The sequence below is a fragment of the Camelus ferus genome, chromosome 5, assembly GCF_009834535.1.
Source record: "Camelus ferus isolate YT-003-E chromosome 5, BCGSAC_Cfer_1.0, whole genome shotgun sequence".
Lineage (NCBI taxonomy): Eukaryota > Metazoa > Chordata > Mammalia > Artiodactyla > Camelidae > Camelus > Camelus ferus.
The window spans coordinates 34,647,743-34,668,531 of NC_045700.1; the positions used below are offsets into that span (position 1 = coordinate 34,647,743).

A 20,789-nucleotide genomic window follows, 5' to 3' on the forward strand; every position below is an offset into this window, starting at 1 on the left:
GAGACGCTGAGCCCAGGAGCTGCACTACTGGGCGCCCACTGGGCTCCACCAGCCTGAGCTGGGTGATCCCACGTATGCCACATGAAATGGCTTCGTTGGTTTCTCGTTTGTAAGATACAGATAGCATCACCCTGTATCTCAAAGGGTTATTGTAAAGATAAATGTTATTACAGATAAAATGCTTCAGAGGATGCCTAACACACAGTAAGTTTTGAAGAAAACTGGTTATTATTATAGTTTAAAATAGCTCAGGGTTCAATTAAAACCACAACAATTTTGTAATTTAATATCTTTTTCAGGTAGTTTCCTTCACTTCCAACTGATCTCAAGAAAGTCTGACTGATTAAATGGTTAGGAGTACCTTTTAAGAGCATGGGCCAGTTCTGGAGAGGGAGGGTGGTGATGGCACAATGTGAATATACTTAACTGTCACTTATACGATTAAAATGGTAAACTTAATGGATACTGTACCATAATTTAAAAAAAAAAAAAAGGAGTATTAGATGAGACTTTGGCATGAAAGTCTAATTAACTTAACCTCCCTGGTTTTTGTGAGGAAAAGCATGCTCAGAAACACACAACTTTGGTCCCTAAAGATGCTAGAGCAGAAACCAGCTTCTCAAACTCCCAGACACTGTCCCAGCCACTACAACACAGCCTCCCATTATTCATTTATTTGTTGGCTTTTACACCCGATATAGCAGAAGGATGAGATGAAATCCAAACTAATCACTGGGAAAATATCATTCTGGGGGGATAAACAATGAGGACCCAAGAGTTTGTGTGTGTGTGTCTGTGTGTAGGTAATTTAACTATAATTCAGTGTGGGCTAGAGTAATTTAATTGTGTATTTTGCAGGGGCTAGAGTTAGCAATACTCAAGGGTGGAGGGAACTCATAATCTGATATTCAAAATAATATGCTCTTTTGACAGAAAAGAAAATGATCACAGAAAACCTTCAAGTCTCTACATCCAAAATACCGCTAAAGCAGTGAAAGAAGTTTAATCAAAAAGGATAGTGCATTTCTACAAGCTTTCTCTGCTAAAAGGACTGACTACACAGTAAGATTAATCCATATAGCTATAATTATGATGAGGGTAGAAAAGAGCTCATGAATCCAGAATTTCCATGGGTCATTAGGTAATAAGAAGTGGGCAATGTTTTGCCCTCTGTGATCACACTAAGGGAACCTAACTTCTCTTACAGGGATCCTATTGCAAAGGTAACTTTCAAATTTTCCTTGTGATCAAATCCAATTTAATAAATACTTACTGGGCACCTACCATATGCAGGGAACTGTCCTCAGTACTGGGTGTAAAAGCCAAAACAATGGAAATAATTCGTGTCCTTGGTGTACAATGGAGTGGCATCACAGGTCATTTAACTCAAGAGCATGGATAAAGTGACTATTTGCAGAGCACAGCACTATGTAGAGCGTTTTGCTCAATGAGCCTGTGAGCCCCAGGGGAATGAGTGGGGCTGCCTGAACACACCCTTTCTTCAGTGAGTCTCCGAGCCCATGTTCTTCTCAGTGTACGTGCACCTGCCCACTAAGAGTAATTCTGCTGTTCAAAGGTAAGTACTTCTTATACATCACGGCTTCTAACACAACCAGGGCTTTAGCTGTTACTCAGTCTCAGTCTGCTCCAGTGTCAGAGAGAAAAACTGGGGCATTTAAAGATAATTTTGACTGTAGATGAATTTTCACCTCACACTCTTGACTCTAGAATCTAAGAAGCTATTCCACGAGCTAACTACCATGTGGTTAAGAATCAGACCATCTGGTGTGATTCTCAGCTCCATTATTTAACTTGCTGGGTGATGTTAACCTTTCTGTACCTCAAAACCTCATCAGTTACAACTAAGAAAACACGTGTACCTAACTTCTTACAGTCATGGTGAAGATTAAATGGGAAAAGGCAATAAAACACTTAAAGCAGTGCCCACTGCATAGTAACTGGTCATTACTGTTGTTATATACATATCTAACTGCATCATCAAACTGATGTATATAACATCACACTGTTAGATACATCATACTGTTACATACATACATCATATGATGTACTTAACATCCTACTGTCGTTACATTCACATCTAACTGCAATATAGGGCAGTCTATGACAGCAGATGTGCAAAGTGCAGGAGTACAGAAAAGCACAATCAAATCCCATGGGAGAGTCTGGAAGGGAACTGAGAAGTTGTGATGGAGGAAGGGGCGGTTGGAAAGGGGACGGCGGTTGGAGAGGGGACAGGGTTAATGAGTGATCAGGAGTAACATTAACAAAGGCACAGACATGTGAACGTTGATGGTGATCCCAAGGAATGGCAAGTACTGGAAGTGGCTGCACGTGGACATATTCATAGAGGAAGCTTCAGAGTGAGCCTCTCTGAGACCCCAAAATAGGGAATCTGGAATGCCAGGCTTGGAAGTCACAAATGTTGCAAGCAACGTGGGAGTCACCAAAGATATTCTGAGCCAAAGTGTCTCAGCTCCCCAGTGGAAGATAAGTCACTGCAGCAAGATGGACTGGAAAGGGAAGACCAACAACAGCAATACTAGAGAGGAGGATTAGGTGATGGCAAGGGCCCAGGGGGTAAGGGAAGGAGAGAGAATGACAGCAGGAACTGAGAATTCTGACACGGAACATACCACCAAACTGTTAAAGCAAAGCTTTGGACAACTGTCAAACCATTATTTGCAGACAACCTGACTCAGGTTTAATACTAAATTGGCAGTACTGGAAGAGAAATAAATTCTGGCAATGGCCTTTCTACAAGCCAAACCTAATCCAATAGCTACACAGTGGCCAACATTATCCTACAAAGAGTCAAATTCTGTGGAAACTCTGTATCCACTATTAGAGAAGCATTCCAGGCAGCCTTCATCATACATGTATTAGTGTAAACACATTTAGAGAAGCTTTTCAAAAACAGAGAAGTCACACGGGCTAAAGGAATTTTCTAACCCTTTCTACTTCAGTATTTCAATGGGCTCGTCACACACTTCACAAATGTTTCCAAGCTTTAGTTTCCAAATTAAAATGTATGCTAAATCCCTCTCTAAATCTGGGCTTTAAAAACGATGCCTTGTTTGAAGGAATGTGCATTTAATTACGACGTCCCTGGGAGCTATGAATCTCTATGAATCTCTAGGAAATCGTCCAAAGATCTTTCTTCGTTTGATTCAAGTAATAAATATTCAAAAAGGGTGGGGTAGGCAGAACTATGGAGGAAGCCTTGAAGTGAACAATATGGGGCAAATTTTTGTTATTTAAATAACCTGCAGAGTAAGAACTCAGCAATAACAATTTCCTTTTCATCATCCAGAAAATCTTCAAACTTAGCTTCTCTGCAGATTTAAACAAGAAATTTGTGTTAAGAGATAATTAGACAGTGTATAAATGCTGATAATCCCCTATGCCACTTTTTAAGAGAGATCTGCAAATTCATGTACACCAAGTCAGAGAGGGCAAAGGAAGGCAATTATTTCTTTCTAGATAAAAATTAATGAGAGAATTACTTCTGTACTCACCTAAAATATTTTCATGCCTCAGCATCACAGTGTTGTACAATTCTGTTTCCCTGAACCACGACTTCTCATCCCGGGAGGAGAAGATCTTCACAGCGACATTCTCCCCTTGCCAGCTGCCCCTCCACACCTCACCATACCTGCCTTTCCCTGTGGAAAGCAACACGGGGGGACATTGGACAGGAGGACAGGACAGGCAGCCAATAAACTTTGTGCCTGCAACTCTTAACTCCTCCCACGGAAAAACACAATTTGGGGAAATAAATACCATAACCTTTTGCCTGTAAAGACATCCAAAAATAAGGTGAAACATGTCCCTCCCACCCACCCCACTGTGCTATCAAATTAAATCCTCTCAGAATGTGCATTTGTACAATCAGCTGCTAATTACAAGGTTACATTTACATTCCTCTATTAAAATGTAAGAAATGCATATGGTTTGCAAAAGCATGTGGAAGTAAAATTTAGAAAATGGTAGATTATTAGATTTTAATGTTGATGAAAGCCAAAAAGTGTATGTGGCTAAACTGAATAGCTTCCTTGATTCCTTCCCTTCATAAAAGATCAACATAGGCATTTTCTAAGAGTCCAAATTTGTGAATTTACATATGCATTTATATTTTTCACAAAGGAGACTATTAAGTTTGAGATGTGTCTTCTGAGGGATTAAAGATAACACACACACACACACACACACACACACACACACACACACACACACACACAATGCTGTGTAGGAGATTGACAGGCAGCCACTGCCATCCGTAAAGGGTTTCTTGGTGGGGGATATATTTCAAGAGAGAATTAGCAAAGTCTTAAACACATAATGCCAGGACAGGACAGTCCTGATTTCTGACATTGATCATAGGGGTTCGCTTGTGAGACAGCCCCCGTGATGCCAAAAGGCAGTGACTTCGAAAAGGCCACGTGGAGAAGACATTTTCAAAACCACAGTGAGTAGTCATGATCTGATCCACTGCGTGCATGTCCCTTCCTGCAACCGCAGCACAACTGTCAGGTTGTCAGGATTTAGTGCAGGATTAATTTTAATAAAGCCCTAGCAATTGCCCAGCATTTGTAGTTTAAGATGAAGGCTACTGCTAAGATCTACAAAATCAGCTCCTAGAAAATGGTACACTAATCTCTTTCTGCCTTTGGTTCCGTTCTGTATCTTTATTTGCCCTTTGTCCTCATATTCTCATTAGGAAAGAAGGGAAAATATCCCAGAGCATTGTGGACATTACTATAAAGTTGCCTTAAATCCTTTTTTTTTTTTTTCAAGAAAAAAAAGATAGACGTCAGTGCAAGCAGAATTGAACCAGAAACCTACTTCAATGGTTTTCAAACACTTTCAAGTTGTCAAATGCTTTTTACAAATGCAACCTAATGCAGAAGTCCCTAAAAACAGAAGCAGAGCTGCCCCAAAGTCCAGGCCATGAAAACCCAAAAGGGGATTCCTAAGGTACCTGAAATTTGAGGGTTCACTGATCACCATCTGTACCGACTGATCGAGTCCAACTTCCCATGTATCTGAACCAAAAATGGTAACATATTATCCAAGTAATTCATTACATATATTTTTATACAAGGCTGTACCACATGAGCACTAACTAGAAGCTACTGAAAAGGCAGTGTTTTTATTAAAGTCTTCAGCACTAAACCAACAAAATGCTCTGACTGAACTTACACTCTTTCAAAAAATGCTGAAGAATATCTATACAACAGGAAATAGTATGCATTTTTTTTAGTACGTATTTTTAAAGGTGCAGTGTTATTTTGCCCTTTGGACTCTGGAGTCCATCTCTGAGGACTGACCTTGAGGGCTGCTGCTCTGTGAAGGGTGAGAGGCCCTGGGACAGGAGGGGAGGGAGTCATGTCCCCCTTCACCGCCTTCTACCTACCCAGGTACCCTTGTTCATCAAAAACAAAAACGAAAAACAAAAAAAAACCAGGATGTCATCTGGCACAAGAGGACAACCCTGGCTGTAAACAGTGGCACACTGGGGGCTCTCCATTCTCACTTTTCTACTCCCAGTCCACCGTGGAGAAGCAGCAGGAAGCAGGGGTTCAGAAATAGCCACAGTAGCTACAGATCCAGAGAAAAGGCGACAGGCCCCTGCTGGCCGCCTGTGTGCCTGAAGGTGGCAGTCGCTGCTTTGACTACCTCTGCCCACCCTCTTCCACTCCTGCATTTGAGGGTGTCCTGGTTTCCAGGAAAACAGGAAGAAAAGTTGGAGGATAGCAGACAAGTGGTAAAGACAGCTTATGATGGCCAGCCACCTCCCCAGCAGGAGCTGCAAAGCCAGCCCAGAGAAACCAGGAGAAGTAGGAGGAGAGCGTGGAGATGTTTCTAGTCCATCATTGCTACTGTGGCCAACCCCGAACGCCATCTAAGGGGATGTGAATGAAAACTATCATGTGACTTGCAAATGACCACCTCACAATACTACAACTAATACAACTCAGGACTTACGGGGAAAAAAAGCATTTTGCACCATCTTCCTAGAGGGCAATCCGACAGTAAATAAGACAAGCCATAAAAAAATCGCAAATTTTGACCCAGGAACCCCAATTCCTGGGAATGTATTCTGTGCACTCAAAGAAGCAATGTGCGCAAAAACTTTTTCAAGCAGTATTATTAAAGTTATCATTCAACAGACAATTACACAATCTTTCAAATTTCTGTGATGTGTACAAATACATGGAAATGTATGTGAGCTTAAAACTGAAAAAAAGGAGCACAGATTATTATATACACACTATGATTACATCTCTACACAAATAGGTTCCAATATGGGAAAAAATGTGTGGCCATAGAGAAATGTACATAGCTCTTGCTTAAATAAAGCAGTTATAGATGTAGCTTTGCTACATTTCTTTCTTTTTTGGTTAAGGCAGGGGAAGAGTGAGAGAATTGCAATCACCAAGTTAATTGTCCAAAAGCCGACTTACCTCAGCTCCTCCAATGCCAATGTCAGGAGCAGCCATGTTAATTTATTTTTAAGCAATCCCATCATCCTGAAGGGTCTAATTTAAACTAAAAGGTTTTGACGAGGCATTCTCTGTCCTAACTAGTGGCAGACTACTTTGACAAGAGCTTCACCAAGTTCTAGTGCTCCAACACAAGTCACAGAGATTAGAGGCATAGCCACACCACACAGCTACCTCACATTTGACCTTTAACAAGCAACAGGCAACAAGAAGCAGATTTTCCAAGGTCCATTCTGTTCCTAGAACCACAGCTATCACCGCACATAACCCGCAAAGGAAAGGGAAAACAATTACCGACACACTCCAGCAGTGTGATCTGACGAGCCACTGTTCTTTGTACCAGAAAAGGAAGACCAGAGCCGCTTCCCGATGTACACGAGTGATCCAATAAATCCTGTGGTTCAAAACAAGGAGAAAGAGAAGCTATTGAGGAACAGCTCCCAGGTTAGAGAATGAGCATGCACGTGGGTGTAACTTGCACAGGGGCAGCAATCATGGACTGTTCGTGTGCGTGGAAAGCCCCACCGGAGGAAGGCCTGCTTTTATTTCAGAAGCTAGCATTCTCCCTAATATATGATAGGTTTTTTAGAGGGATAAGTAGTTCTTTCTTGTATCTAGAGTTTTAGAATAAAATACACAAAAAAGAAGCTGAGTGGACAAAGTCAAAGATGCAAACTAGAAAGTCCAAGATGCAGGCAGAGCTGAGCTCAAGGGGAAGCAGTAGACAGAAAAGCGAGTGGAGCAAAAAGAGGAGAAAGGGCACGCAAATCCAAGAGCTGGGCAAAGCTGACTGTGTTCTGCTCTGCTCATAGGTATCTACCGAAGGATCCACTTTAGTTGACATGCCGACTAAGGGACTCTAATAAGGAACAAACAAACTGGGAATAAGGAACAAGCAACTCTAATGCTGTTTGTCTTGGAAAGACTCCAGTGGCCATGTGAGGTCCTTTAAACTGGTACACTCAAGAGGAGAGGGTACGTGGATGGAGGTTACCTTGTAGGTAGGTGAGGAACAAAAGAATCACAAAATTAACTCCTCTATGTCATTTCTTGATGTCAATTTCCCACAAAGCAGGGAGAGAAAAAGTCTTTCATTAAAACATAAAACCATACCCCAAATCTACTTCTAAAAATGAACACAGTACAAAAAAGATTCCCAATTAGTTCATTCATAAATTTTCCCTTCTTACTCTCAGTGCAAGCCAAGAAGCAGAAGCCTTCTCAATCAGGAATGGATTCTCTATAATAAGCAATATTGTGCCCATGGTGATTGTGGTAAGGGTGCAGTGACGTTGAGCTAACGCTCCCCCCCAAAGCTTGTCCTTTCCCAAACATTTTAGCTGGCCTGTTAAAGTAATACATTCTTTGTTTGAATTTCATCATCTTTTACTTACTCTGAGCATCACTGTGAAGTACTGTTGATCAGCAAAATTACCAAAATCTGAACATCCAAAGGAAGAAATTTAGAATCCTTAAAAGCCACAAAATGGATAATCAACAAGAAACTGAATGTAGATGAAGCAGAGTTTCATATCTCCTTAACCCTCTCTTTGGCTGTTCTTTTTTTCTCTTTATTCATTCAATTTTTTTGAGAGAATAATTCTGAAAATTAAACTAATGTGTTGTTTCATCATAATGTATAATCCTGGTTCTAAACCTAGTTCACAGACTTCAGGGAGGGGGTGGTATCAATCAAAGACTAACTAACAAACATCTACTTCAACTCTTGGATCCCAAGGCTTCTTTTTCAATGTAGGGGAGCTGTTTAGTAAGGTATGCACTGCTGTATCACATAAATGAGCATCTCACTTAAATAAGCTAGTATGTAGACCGATAATGACAACTTGTTTTAAACAGTGTTCCTTACGGTGTCATTGTATCATGATAGTCATCTAACATGGTTGGGTTGAGACTATTTTAACATATACTTCTGTTCCGCTTTCAAAATTATAGAAGCCACTGAAACAGTAATTTACACTGGAAATCCCAATCATTGCCCAACATGATCAGTTACATTAGTAGCTCTGAGGAGCTAAGTTCTGACTGTCTCAGAATCTTGCTTTGCTAAAAGCTTTGTCGGGATGCAGAGCCTTGTATCTTCCTTGCTACTAAGTCAATGAACTCATTTAATTTGCCTTAAAACTTGAAAGAAAATTCCAAGTACCTTTCTAATGAAAACCTGTATTTCTACACTTTTTAAATGAAACATCCTTATTTCTTCTTTTCCCAGTTTCGCTGTACTACCACGATTTAAATAGGTAAGTTAAAGGAGCCAAACAAGATTGCCTCCCCCTTTTTTCATACAAAAAAGTACATCTGACTGTGGTCCAGTGATGGGGAAGGCAGTAGGATGGGATATTTCTCAGCCTGGATCAGCCATCATCAGATGTTTTAACAACTCGCCAAGGGTTGTAGTCCAGCTGTACCAACTGAGCTAGGAAGACTGGTGAGGTCAAGTCTTCTCCAGCAAAAAAAGCAGTCGCAGGGCAGGCTTAACTGCAGGACTCCCAGACACTTTTAAGTTTGTCGTCGAGGAGAACAAGACTTAATACAAGATGATCTTAGGTGATACATGGTCATGGCATTAAATAACACTGAATAACATAAAAGCTACCACCTTGATCACCTTTCTTTCTTTCTTTTTCTTTAATGGAGGTACTGGGATTGAACCCAGGACCTCGTGCATGCTTAGTACTGATCTACACCCCTCTCCCCTTGACCATCTTTCAGTTCATCAGGTTATGACAAGAAGAGTCTCAACTGGGTAACAGCATGTCTTTAACATCTCACTAACAGTCACAAAGCTTTGCCTTTTTCAGAGGAGCACCGGCTCAGCACAGTATCCCTGTAGAATGTTATTACTTTTCCCTTTGGCACTTGATGGCACCCCATCCACAGAACGTGATTCCCTTTCCTCACTTAAAGTTTAAAGTTGTTTTAAAAAGTGAAAAAAGAAAGACAGTCACTTTTTAATGTCATTTCATCATTTAAAAATGTGCAAAAGAGTAACTCTAAAACAAATAAAAACAATGGTTTCTAGCCCTGTGCTGTCTGCTAGGATAGCTACTAGACATATGTTGACACCCAGTCAGAGAAAGGTGGCTGATCTGAACCGATACGTGCTGTATATGTAAAAAACACAGCAGATTTTGAAAACTCAGTTCCCAAAAAAAAAGGGGGGGGTGCAAAAATATCTCATTAATAATTATTTATGATTATATGTTGAAATGATAATAATTATATACAGTAGGTTAAATATAGTCTTAAAATTAGTATCACCTGTGGTTTTCTTTTTTAACTTTTTTAAAAATGGCTACTAGCAAAATTTAAATTACATGTGCCGCACATTTCTATTGGACTGCCCTGGTCTAACCAAATGACTGCACTCCACAAGGGGGCAGCACAGGAACATGAAAAATTTGATAGCCACTTTTTTGGATGTCGGGTTTTAAAGTCTTAAATTATAGTGTTGAAATAATCTAGAAGGGATTTTTAATATTAAGCAAAAGATGCTGTTTTTGAAAGCACTTTTATTGCTAAAAATAGTGTTACTAAGTAGCATAAACTCCAAGCCCCCCCCCAAATTATAGGCAACCACTGTCTGTCCCTCTTCCTTTACTCTCAAAAGAAAAATAACTACCAAGAGTCAGCAAAAATAAATCCACTCCCTCATTTAATGTAAATGTCTAAGATAAATGTTCTCACATAGAGGAGACTAAACTTACACAGAGTATCAGCATATGCTTGCTTAGGACATAATTGACCAACGGCATGTATACACACTGTCTAGTCACCAGTTACTGGTTAGCATTTATGCTTGAAATAAGAAAGCATCTTCAGCCATCTTTGTTATGTTTGGGGTCCCCTGGGGCCACAAACTCACTGCTAAAGTGCTGTCTCCAACATTGGTGGTGATGAGCCCTTCGATGGTGCCGTACTCCACATCTCTGGGATTGAGGCGTTCTTGGTTGCGCCTTTTAAATTTTCGGAAAGCGACTCCCAGTAGGCAGGCTAGAAGGCAAACTGCAAACACTACAGACAGGATAATGAGGCCAACCTCCAAGTGGAAATTCTGTGTTCCAGGAAAGGATTTCCCTGGAGATGGGAGAGGAAAGGGTAATTGGCTGTAAGGATCATTGTTGACTTAGTATTTAGCATAACTGATACCTAACGAGTAGCTCCTGCTCCTGACCACACTGTCTTACAAGCCGCATAGTGTTAAAACTAAAACACTTCCTAACACCTGGCCAACAGCCCAGTCATTTAGTCCTTATTCATTTAGACACAACTGGAGTTTGAAAAAATTCCACTGAGAACCAACTGTATTAATGCATCTATGTGAAAAGTATTTTTAAAATATAAGGTACTATACAAATCTCTGATACTGTCCTTATTAACGTAGATTGGATCTGTAAGGATATTTTATCATCAAGCCCTGACAGACGGACATTACACTGAGATATTCCTATGAGAAAGTGTTACCTGAGTTAAGACCAAATTACCCAAATCTGTGGTCTCGCTCTTCAGTGTACCTTGGACATACATTGCTGAATTCTCGTTGCTCTTTTTACATCATGATTTTTGCCAAGGAATCTATTCATTCATCTGATCTATAACTCACTTATTCAACATTCATTCATTCGCTCAAAACAGTCATTCACTTACTCATTCATTTGCTGAATCGCTCATTCACTCCCTGGCTCAGACATTGTTCATTACCTTTCAAACATGCATGCGTGCACCCAACACTCCCAGGTCACTCAAGCAAATATTCAGAAAGACTTTCATCTTGCCTAGTGAGTTAAATCAAAATTTCTTAGTTAGATGGTAAGGGCCAAGATTAAAAGATCCCAAAGCCATAATCACCTATGAATCTCAGGTCCCTTCGTGACATTATGTCACCAAGCCCTGTTTGCCCCAAAGTATGCTTTACTCGTTTCCACATCCCTGGCCCCTTCAGCCATCCAATCGCAATCCTAACTTCCTTTTGATATTTCTTTTAACTTTCCAAATCAAATTAATCAACAAGTTGGCACATAATACTCCATCATACATGTCATTTGTACGATAAAGTGTAAAACTAATTATATACAACATTAAATTATAAATATTGGGCCTCCCTAATTAAATTAGGAATTCTTTAAGTAAAGAAAATAAATTTTCTATTACAACTCTTATCTGGCAGAGTATTCTGCAGATTAGAAACTTCTCATACTGTAGATAAAATTTTTGTATAAATGCAGACATTTCTCTGTGGTGTCTCCACTCTGTTGATAACAATTTAACTCACAAAGTTTAAGAGTAAAGTTTATTCCATCTAGCACCCTTTTAGTTGTAACCATTTAAATACTTGAACTCTCTTTCAAAAATCTCCTTCATTATTCAACCCTATTTGCTTATCAGAATTTACCTTTCCCATATGCCTTAAGGTCCTCACCATAACTTCAAAAATTATATGATCTTGTATCAGCTTTTTTTCATTTTTCTGCCTCCTCCCTTACTGGCTGACATTTCTGGCCGTGGATATTCTTAGTAGCCTCTCCTACAGTATATTTCTTCTTTTGTGAGTACAAAATTGACTATTTACGTCTATTAAAAATGTACCATATACTAAGAGAATAAATTCGGCTTCAACTGAGTCCACAAAGACAATTTTTTAATTAATTAATACTTGTAGGGACTTTGGCATCACAATTTAGTGCTCATTTTATGGGGAAACAGTTTCAGAGGAGGACTGAAATCCATCGTGATTATTATACAGAGAAGATTCCACAAAAACCACAAGGTTGATATGAAATCTCACCCAGCTTCAAGTTTCAGTGATAGATCACTGGGCATCAGATATGGGAGACTGTCTTTGTCTCCTTTCTCATAAAGAAGGGAAGGTATTCCACTCGGGCACTGAAGCCTTATGTTTCATTTTCCTCCCTACACACTCAACATAGATGACTATTTACCAAGCAAAATTGTTTCACGAATTATGACATCATAGCTCCTTAACAGAAAAGGGTGCCAGGAACTGTTCACCTCTCATGACAACCAAGAGAGATCTGGGCAGCCAAATGGTCCCCAAGGTAGACATCACCTTGCTCACTTTCCCCCAAACATCCATCCTCCTTGTAGATTCCAAAAGGCCATGCCTTTCTCTTCCTCCCTACAGCTACCCACCTTGCCACCCACTGTTCAAAGAGTAGGAGGAAAGCCTTGTGGCTACTTACATCTTTAACCCACACAGAGTCAGGAAAATACTAACAAAAACCCTTGATCTAGAAATAGAAAAGCCCATGGGAACCTTTAGTGGGCAGCTGGGCCGTGATGTTCCTGTTACACCAGTCCCCTTGGCAGCACTCCACAGCTTGGCCAGGTGACGGCGGGGTCTTACAGGTCATCTTCCCTTGCTCATAGACCTGGAAGCAGCCTTTCTGGTAGACGTGGAAGCCATCGTTTATGCTCAGCGAGGAAAAGCACTGCTGGCCTTCACAGTGGTCCTCATTCCCACAGGAGAGGCCTTCACACACACACATGTAAAGTTTGGGGTTTACCTTGGGCTTCTCATCTGCAAAGGAGAGAGAGGAAGGAACACAAACAAACAAAAATCACTGCATGGGTTTTGCCCCCATTGGGGGAATGATAGTTTCGCCAAGACCATTACAGCAAACACACTAACCAAACAGCAAGTCAGGTGAAGCAACCCCACTGACCGTGATGTCCATATTCTGTTATTTTGTATCCCTCACCTGACCAACCACCAAATAATAACCACCTCTCAAGATACAAACGTGTTCATGTAAGTTGGGTGTTCTTTCAGGACCTACTCGGCCAAAGAATGGTTGGTTATCATCTGTCCACAGGCTTCTGAAAATGAATTTCTTCCACTGTGGTTCATGTTATCATTGGTCTCATGGGTTCTCCTATCCCAATACTTGAATCAAAATAAAATGTGTTACCGGAACATAACACTCATTACCTTAATTTTTTTTTTTAAAGGCTCCTATAGATGGTTATCTGTTAATACCAGCTCTTGCTAGCTCCAGATAAATCTCCACCAACTAGCAACACGAGGACTGCTGACGTTCCTGCCATCAGCTGTCTGCGTCAGAAATATACCAGCATAGTGACAGTGTACGAGGATGCACAGTCTCTGACTACAAATCCATATTATCAATATTTTCAGCTAGATGTCTAGATCATTTTTCAACAGCAGTAACACTGAAGTTTTTACATTGAATACAATGGGATCTCATTGCTGTTTACTTCAACTGGTAGGAAAAAAAAAATTGGAACCAATTACTGAGGATGAGGGCACAGAAAGACAAAGGGAACAGAACGATGCCTGAACAATACGGTAACCAGAGGGCCCAACGGAGCAGCCCATACCAGATGGGTCCAAGGTGCAAGATGGATGGTCAGCGAAGCTCACCTAATCAGACCTCCTGTCTCTTTCCAAAACACTCACGTGCAGTTTCATCTTTCAAGTCACTCTCTTTCTTTTCCTCTCCTTTGTTAGGATAAATAGTTCAGACCTGCTGGTCCCAACAGCTTCCACTAGTGGGGAAGGGAAGTGAAAACGGAATGTAAACAGCCAAGTCCTGGAGGCCACAGATTTAGTCAGATGAGGCCACTCTCACCCAAGTTCATATATGGAAAGTCTGCTCTCATAGCTCCCTCCGAAGGTCTACAGCACAGACAGGCCGCCTCCTAATCCTGGAACCCCCTGCAGCAGGTCTGCAAAATACCTGCTTCTCTCTTAAAATAACAGGTCAGGTGGCCGTGCTTCCAAGAGGAGACCTTCAGGTAAGGTCTTTGGAAATGTCAAGCTCATTTACACGGATTTATGTGGGTGTGTGTAGAGGTGTGGGTTATCTCAAAAAGAGAAAAGCATTCTTAGGCTTTCTTCTTCCCTCTTCAAAGAAGCGAAAAATAGTTCACTGCCCACTGCAGTGTGGGTGCCTCGGCCCACAGAGTAAAGTGCATGCGGACACACAGACACAGGCCTTCTATTTATAATTGACTTGCTAGGTCTTTTGAAAACCACAAGGGGCTCATCCAAGAGCAAAGACTTGCCTGAAAGCAGAAAATCTAAAATAGCCGCTGACAGTGTATGTATGTCACCAGTCTCACCCCCGAGAATCAAGAGCTCTCAGACATTTTTAATGAGCAAAAATTTTAATGAGCCAAGAGATAGTCTTTATTTTCCCTGCCTAGAGAAATCCAAGAGAAGTTCCACCACCAATTCTTTTCTATGAGGATGAGAAACATATACATCTGTTGACATAATCCGGCAAAAAGTTTACACTTGCCAAACGCAAGTGGAAAGATAATATTTCTAGGGAGTCTAGACATGCTTGCCACTGTCAAATGGCACAGAGCTGGACTGAGGGTTGCCAACTATGCTGCCCAACAGGTGAGGATTCTTCGGAGGGAAATAGATGAGGGGAAGGGGAGGGTTAATGGTGTCATATTGATTTGTTTGTGATCACAGCAGAGAATTTTTTGTAAAAAACAAACTTTAAAAACCGTGCGATAGTTCAATGTACACAAATTTGCAACACAAACACGTATTTTATAACCCTAAATAATTTTTAAAGGTCAGTAATATCCAAAAATACATACTTAACACATTAAGGAGGTTGTATCTGTTGGTGCCAGGCTGGGGATGAGGGGTTAGAGTTGGGATGAAGGGATAAAATGAAAACAATATAGGAGAGGAGCTGCTCATGGACTGATAATGAATTGAGGGGTATGAATCATTCAACTCGCTGCACCTAAGTCCACCAGGAACAATAAACAAGCAACTGCAGACTACAGAAGGCGCACTCATCACTGATCCTACGGAAATGGATGGTCCCGGGTACCAAAGAATTACTGACACTCCGTGATCCTAATAAAAAAATGTCAATTTTTAAAAATATAAAATAACAACAATAATAATTTCTCTGATACGCTCTCAGAGTAAACTGTGCTTTAAAGTTTCACCCCAAACTGAACTCTAGGTCCACAGATGCAAGATGCACACTGCCTTTCCAAGTTCCCCAGGGGGCGGTCTAACAGATGTTTAAACTATAACCTAAAGAATTTTGCCAGAATTGGGCAGCCTTCAGTAAATACCATCTTTAGTAAGATTCAACCCACTCTATCCAACTGTGCAATGCATACAGGCATAACAGACTATAGATCTTAATCAGATCTTACCCTGTCGGGTCATAAACTAAGTCCAGACCCAGGTTTTTCATTTCTTCCCTGCCCCAATCAGAAAAAAGAAAAAAACGGGAAGCAAGACAGTTCTTAATTATCTGTAATAATTAACTCAATCTCTGATACGGAGGGACCGTGAGCTCAGTTCAGCAGTTAGCAAAAGCAAAGTACAAAACCTTCACCAACTTTGCTTCCTATTTTGCTTCTCACCAATGTTCAATCTTCTTAATTTGTATATTCCCATATAACTAATTAGCAGAATCCTTGATGAATCGATTTTTTTTTACATAGAGTCAAATATATATAAAGACCCTAAATTCACAAAATATAAGAATGACCACATGCACCCACACACACATATGCACATAAGCACACTTGTTAGTTAAATGCCACTTTGGCAATTTCATCCAACGGAGTGGATTAGTTGAAGAGATGCCAAAAGGATTTTCTGGGCTAGGATTACCAATTCAACAAAGAAGGTTAAAAGCAAGGTAGTAACATTTTCAGATCTTAATATTCACAATTCAAAGGAATACAGCAGGCCCCAAAATGCCTATGACTCACTGTTTTAGTCTTGTTAAAATTTAGGAATAACCATAACATGTGTGGGCCTGTGATATCTTATTTGGGATGGGCTTGTGGGGCAGGGAGGTGTGAGAACTATCACAAAACCTTTTTTAGGGCCACAGGCAAGGGTCCGTGCACCTCTAATCTCTCAGACCGTGGCATAAATACACTACACATCAGGGAACACTAAGGAAGGATAATCACCTTCTGCGGCCGATTTTCTACAGTCTGGCCAGGAAGCACCCTCTCTGACATGAAACATTTTACACTTGCCTGTGCAAAGAACTCGGAAGTGTCCTGGCAGAAGGCAGCAAGTCTACTCTTCCTAATTGACACTCATTTAAATAATTCAGTAATTGAAACGTCAAGCCAGAGGTATTCCCTCTCTGCGGAGCTCACCCACACTGTTTGTTCTAAAGGCACCTCCTGGCATTACTCAGTGTTATGGCTGGCACTGTGTGCCCTTTGTATCCCAAGAACCAGGCCTGTGTGAACACACTCGCAACCCGCGTCTGGCTGGGAGCGGCAACAAGTTTACAACACTCGACACCCCTGGGAGGATGCAGGGCTGGCTCGTCAATCAGAGGCACAGGCTCGGAATCCCAGGGGCTCACTGTGGCCAAATCTTTGAAAAGATTTTTCTGGTTCCGAGAGATACTCAGCTCACCATCTGGACACACCTCCTCTCAGAGCCTAATCCTCGACTGGCAGAGGAAGAGGCAGAGCAAAGAGCATCGCGGACGTTTTAAGACTGTCCCCAGTTCGGGATAATCTCATGCCTCGTAGTAAGAGTATCCACATTTACGTCTTAAGTGGGACTTGAGCAATCTGGGCACAGCACGAGGAATGGATCTCCCCGTTCTCCCGCCCACCTGCCCAGTCATGCACTCCAGAAGGCTTTAAGGCATTTAAACTGATTATCATTCTAAATGGTGCACCAAACCCCACGTTTCCCACTAAGTCTTTGACACAAAAGACAAACGGGAAAATGCTCCAAGTAAACCAGCCTGTAGCTGATCCCAGGAGTCAGCAAAAGGAACAGGCTGAATTTCTTACAGGCTCACCTCAAAGGAGCCTAAACAACAATGCAGCTATTAGACTATTGTTATAAAGTCCAACAGCTCAGAACTTTATAGGCTAAAATAGGAACCCCAAACATCCCTGGACTCTTTCCAACAGTATAAATGATTCATTCATTTGAAATGACAGCTTATATTAGGCTCACTGACACGGGAGTCCTTCCATCATTCCTAATCCGAGAGTGTGGTGGGCACCTCTCCAGAATCTGAAAGCATTTGAGATCTCTGGCATTAAACAAAGGCTTATGGATGGATTTTGCAATGCCAGGTATCACAGCCAGCAAGCCTGCTCCTAAGACAGAAACACAAAGGTCCATCCGGAATGCCTAGTGAAGGGCATTTGATGGTCTGGCAAGAAGGCAGGCTATATGCTCAGGAAAAAAAGATGCCAAGTGCCTAAAGGCTCTCATTGTACAACGCCCACTTAGGGAACCCAAATCACATTTTTTTTTTCTGATCAGAGAAACTGATACTTGGTAAAGCTGTAAAAGCCAAGAAGGAAGTATGTTCCAGGAATTAAAGAGAGAGAATACAGACATCCGAACAAGATCACCAATACATTAGAACAATAACAACAAATAATTTTAGGGTTTCCACGATCTTGAACTCATCTGTCCTCTAGTCCACATGTGTTCTTCCTCCAAGTGTTTGTTCCCTCACAGAGTAATGGCTCCCCTCTTCAGATGTACAAGCCTGATTCCATGAGCCTCAAAATGGAGACACTGTGGTTCCCATGATCTCTGCCTTCTCCTCCTCCTCCCCTCAGATCCCCTCCGTTCTGGGACTGCCTCTTCCTGCTTCAGGACCTCAGGCCCGCGAGGTATGGAATTCCCTCCACAAGGAACACTTGGCTCCCTCCCTGCCAACACCCCCACCCACCCAGTCAGTGCCCATGCTCCCCACAGAGCTCACCTCACTTGCTGTTTCCTCAGAGAAGCCTTTGTTCACACACCCAAATGTAAAGCTGGAGCCACCCGTCTACACTCGCATACGTCTACACTTGCATATGTGAGTCTGCTGGCTGCTGAGCACCCCAGCCTCCCTCTAGACTACGCGCACCCTGAGGGAAGGGACCGGGCCTACGCGCTCACCGTCGCACACCCCACACCTGCCTCAGCGTTGGCAGGAGGGCAAGCCCGATGAACATTTGCTTCAGAATGAATTTTCTCTCCACAGAAAGGATTTAGAGGTGGGAAGAGACATGACGCTGGCTTTCAGAGCAGCCTGAGCCCATAAAGTCTTTAAATGTCAGCAGAGATCTTCAGGCACGGCTTAGTCACCGAGCCAGCATGTCTGTGCAAACCTCTTCTTTCCACAGGAGCTCGCCACGGCGTCACATCTGTTCACCTACTCGGGCTTGCAAGGGTGGAAAATTAGCACTTTCTGTGGTGTGCTAGGTTTTGTGTTTGCTTGTTTGCGTGCTAGAAGAAAGAGGCAAAACACAAGGGTTCCTACAACAAGGAGTTATTTAATACATTAACAGAACAGCAGGGCTTTTACCTCCTGCTCCTTCCGTGGATGACTGATTTGAGGACTTTTGGCTACTCTGACGCTACGGTGATCAGGACGATCAAAGCACTCTAGCCAGTGGAGGGAGGTCATGCAGGACTTGCCTGCTCAGCAGGGAAACAGATGCCCCTGGTCTCCGCTGCCACTTTCCTCCTATCAATGAAAATAATGGCGTTTTCAGCAGGGAGTGAGGAAGAGTGAATTACATCATTTTCCCCTTCTTGCTTTGCTGAAGGTGATAAGGATTCCTAACTCACCCTGCATTTGAACTGCTGAAGCTGAAAGGGGGGAAAAAAAAGAGCTCCATCTGTTTATTTTGTGTATGGGCTGACTCCTTGTCTCTGAAATAATCCATGTAAGTTAAGCCTATTGCAGCAGCCACATCTATTTCAAAGCCAAAAACCCAGTCTGTGTTTAAATGACTAATAAGTTAAAGAGCATTGTGGGGTGCTAACCCAAGACAATACTGGTCTGTCTTTTCCATGCTTTTTAAGATTCCCTGAATGTAGCACAGACTTAGCTTTAACATGTGTGCTGTGTCCATGAAGCCACTCCTTCAAGTGCGGGAAAATAAGGACTTCTTCATTTTGTCTTCAAACTTTTGCATCGTTGCTTTAGAGAAACAAATGATTACAAGGTCCAATGAAAAGTACCTACTAAGGAATTCTTTCAGCCGCCACAATACACCCTGACTTCACCCCACCCCCACACATTGACAATTCTTGAGTCTGAGTGAAGCTCCATTTATTGGAAGAGCGACGGGGTACCACAGACTGAAGGCAGGGGGTAAAAAGAGCTGGGGAATTACAAACATTTCACAGAAGTCATTTTTTGTTTTGATTCAGAAGACGCAGTGATGCGGTACCACCTATAGAAAGTCTGAGGCTAGACGCTCTGTTCACAGGATGGGAAGACATGCTCCTGACTCATTTGGGTTGGCTCCCCCTTACCCCCAGGACATCTGGGGAGTGCACACTGTTCCAGTGAGGGTTTCCTACCAGGCTCTATACTGACAATTCTGATTTTACAGGAAACCTTAAGCGAGGGCTGTACGTGGAACTGGACAGCAGAGAAGGCGCCATGGGGCGCTTCAGCGCCCAGCTCCCACCTCTGTTTCCCTCCAGTGCCCTGCTTGACCTTCTTCTCTGGGAATCAGGGACAGAGCCTCCAAGGCTGCAGATCTTTGCTCTGCTTACCAGCAGCAAGCCGCCACCACACCCTCACATCCTTTCCGGAAGCTTTCAAACCACAGAGATAAACCCTTCAAAAGATGGGCAGGGCTCCAATTTGTTAACAGCAGTCGTAGAATGCCAGCCTTTAGGCATCGTGGCACCCAAAGCTAAAGGTGAAAATATATAGAATTAGTGAAATTCAGCTCAATTCCTCCTCTCCAGCTCCCTACCATACCCAACCCCAGAGAAAAGCACAGAGGAAACAAGGTAATGTCTAGACCAGTTTCTTTCCAGCCCAAATGAAGCCAAAGAGATGAAGATATTCAAAGGTGAAATACTGGGGCAGAGCCCAAGCCTCTGATATTGCTACTTCCTTATCCTCCGATTTCCCATCATGTCCCAAGGCCCTGCCAGGTCCAGAACTCCACGAAAGGTTAGGGGAGAGAAGACTCCCATGTCTTCAATCCCATGAATATATGCTGTGTGCGTCTTTATTCCAGCCTTTATAACTTGATCTTCGCTTTGCCTATCTTCTTTACCCCATCAGTCTAGTTAATTTGGTCCACAAGAATTTATTAACTCCCAGATCCAGCACACTTAGGAAGACTGGCTCCTTCATCCTAGATGAAAGACCCACCAGTCACCACGAGACAGCTGAATGCGGGTCATTTTGAGTTTATTCTTTTTTTACCCCTGAGCCCACAGAAAGGCTCCAGGTGCCTATACTCCAGGTAGAAACAGAA

At 42.1% G+C, this 20,789-nt stretch overlaps 1 protein-coding gene and 1 long non-coding RNA gene across 2 annotated transcripts in view; one reads left to right on the forward strand and one right to left on the reverse strand.

Annotated features, from left to right (window-relative positions):
- ACVR1 (activin A receptor type 1) overlaps positions 1-20,789 on the reverse strand; it is a 66,956-nt gene that overhangs the window by 18,375 nt on the left and 27,792 nt on the right. Inside the window, exons 3-6 of the mRNA XM_032479489.1 lie at positions 12,817-13,080; positions 10,408-10,619; positions 6,819-6,918; positions 3,537-3,683 (exon numbers count right to left, since the gene is read on the reverse strand). Coding sequence (XP_032335380.1) covers positions 3,537-3,683; positions 6,819-6,918; positions 10,408-10,619; positions 12,817-13,080 — 723 coding nt within the window. The remainder of the gene's footprint in view (positions 1-3,536; positions 3,684-6,818; positions 6,919-10,407; positions 10,620-12,816; positions 13,081-20,789) is intronic.
- Positions 1,073-15,435, forward strand: LOC116663634. Its single transcript, XR_004319872.1, has 5 exons — positions 1,073-1,576; positions 4,402-4,486; positions 6,868-6,968; positions 8,755-8,782; positions 13,512-15,435. It is a non-coding gene; the product is annotated as an uncharacterized LOC116663634 (long non-coding RNA).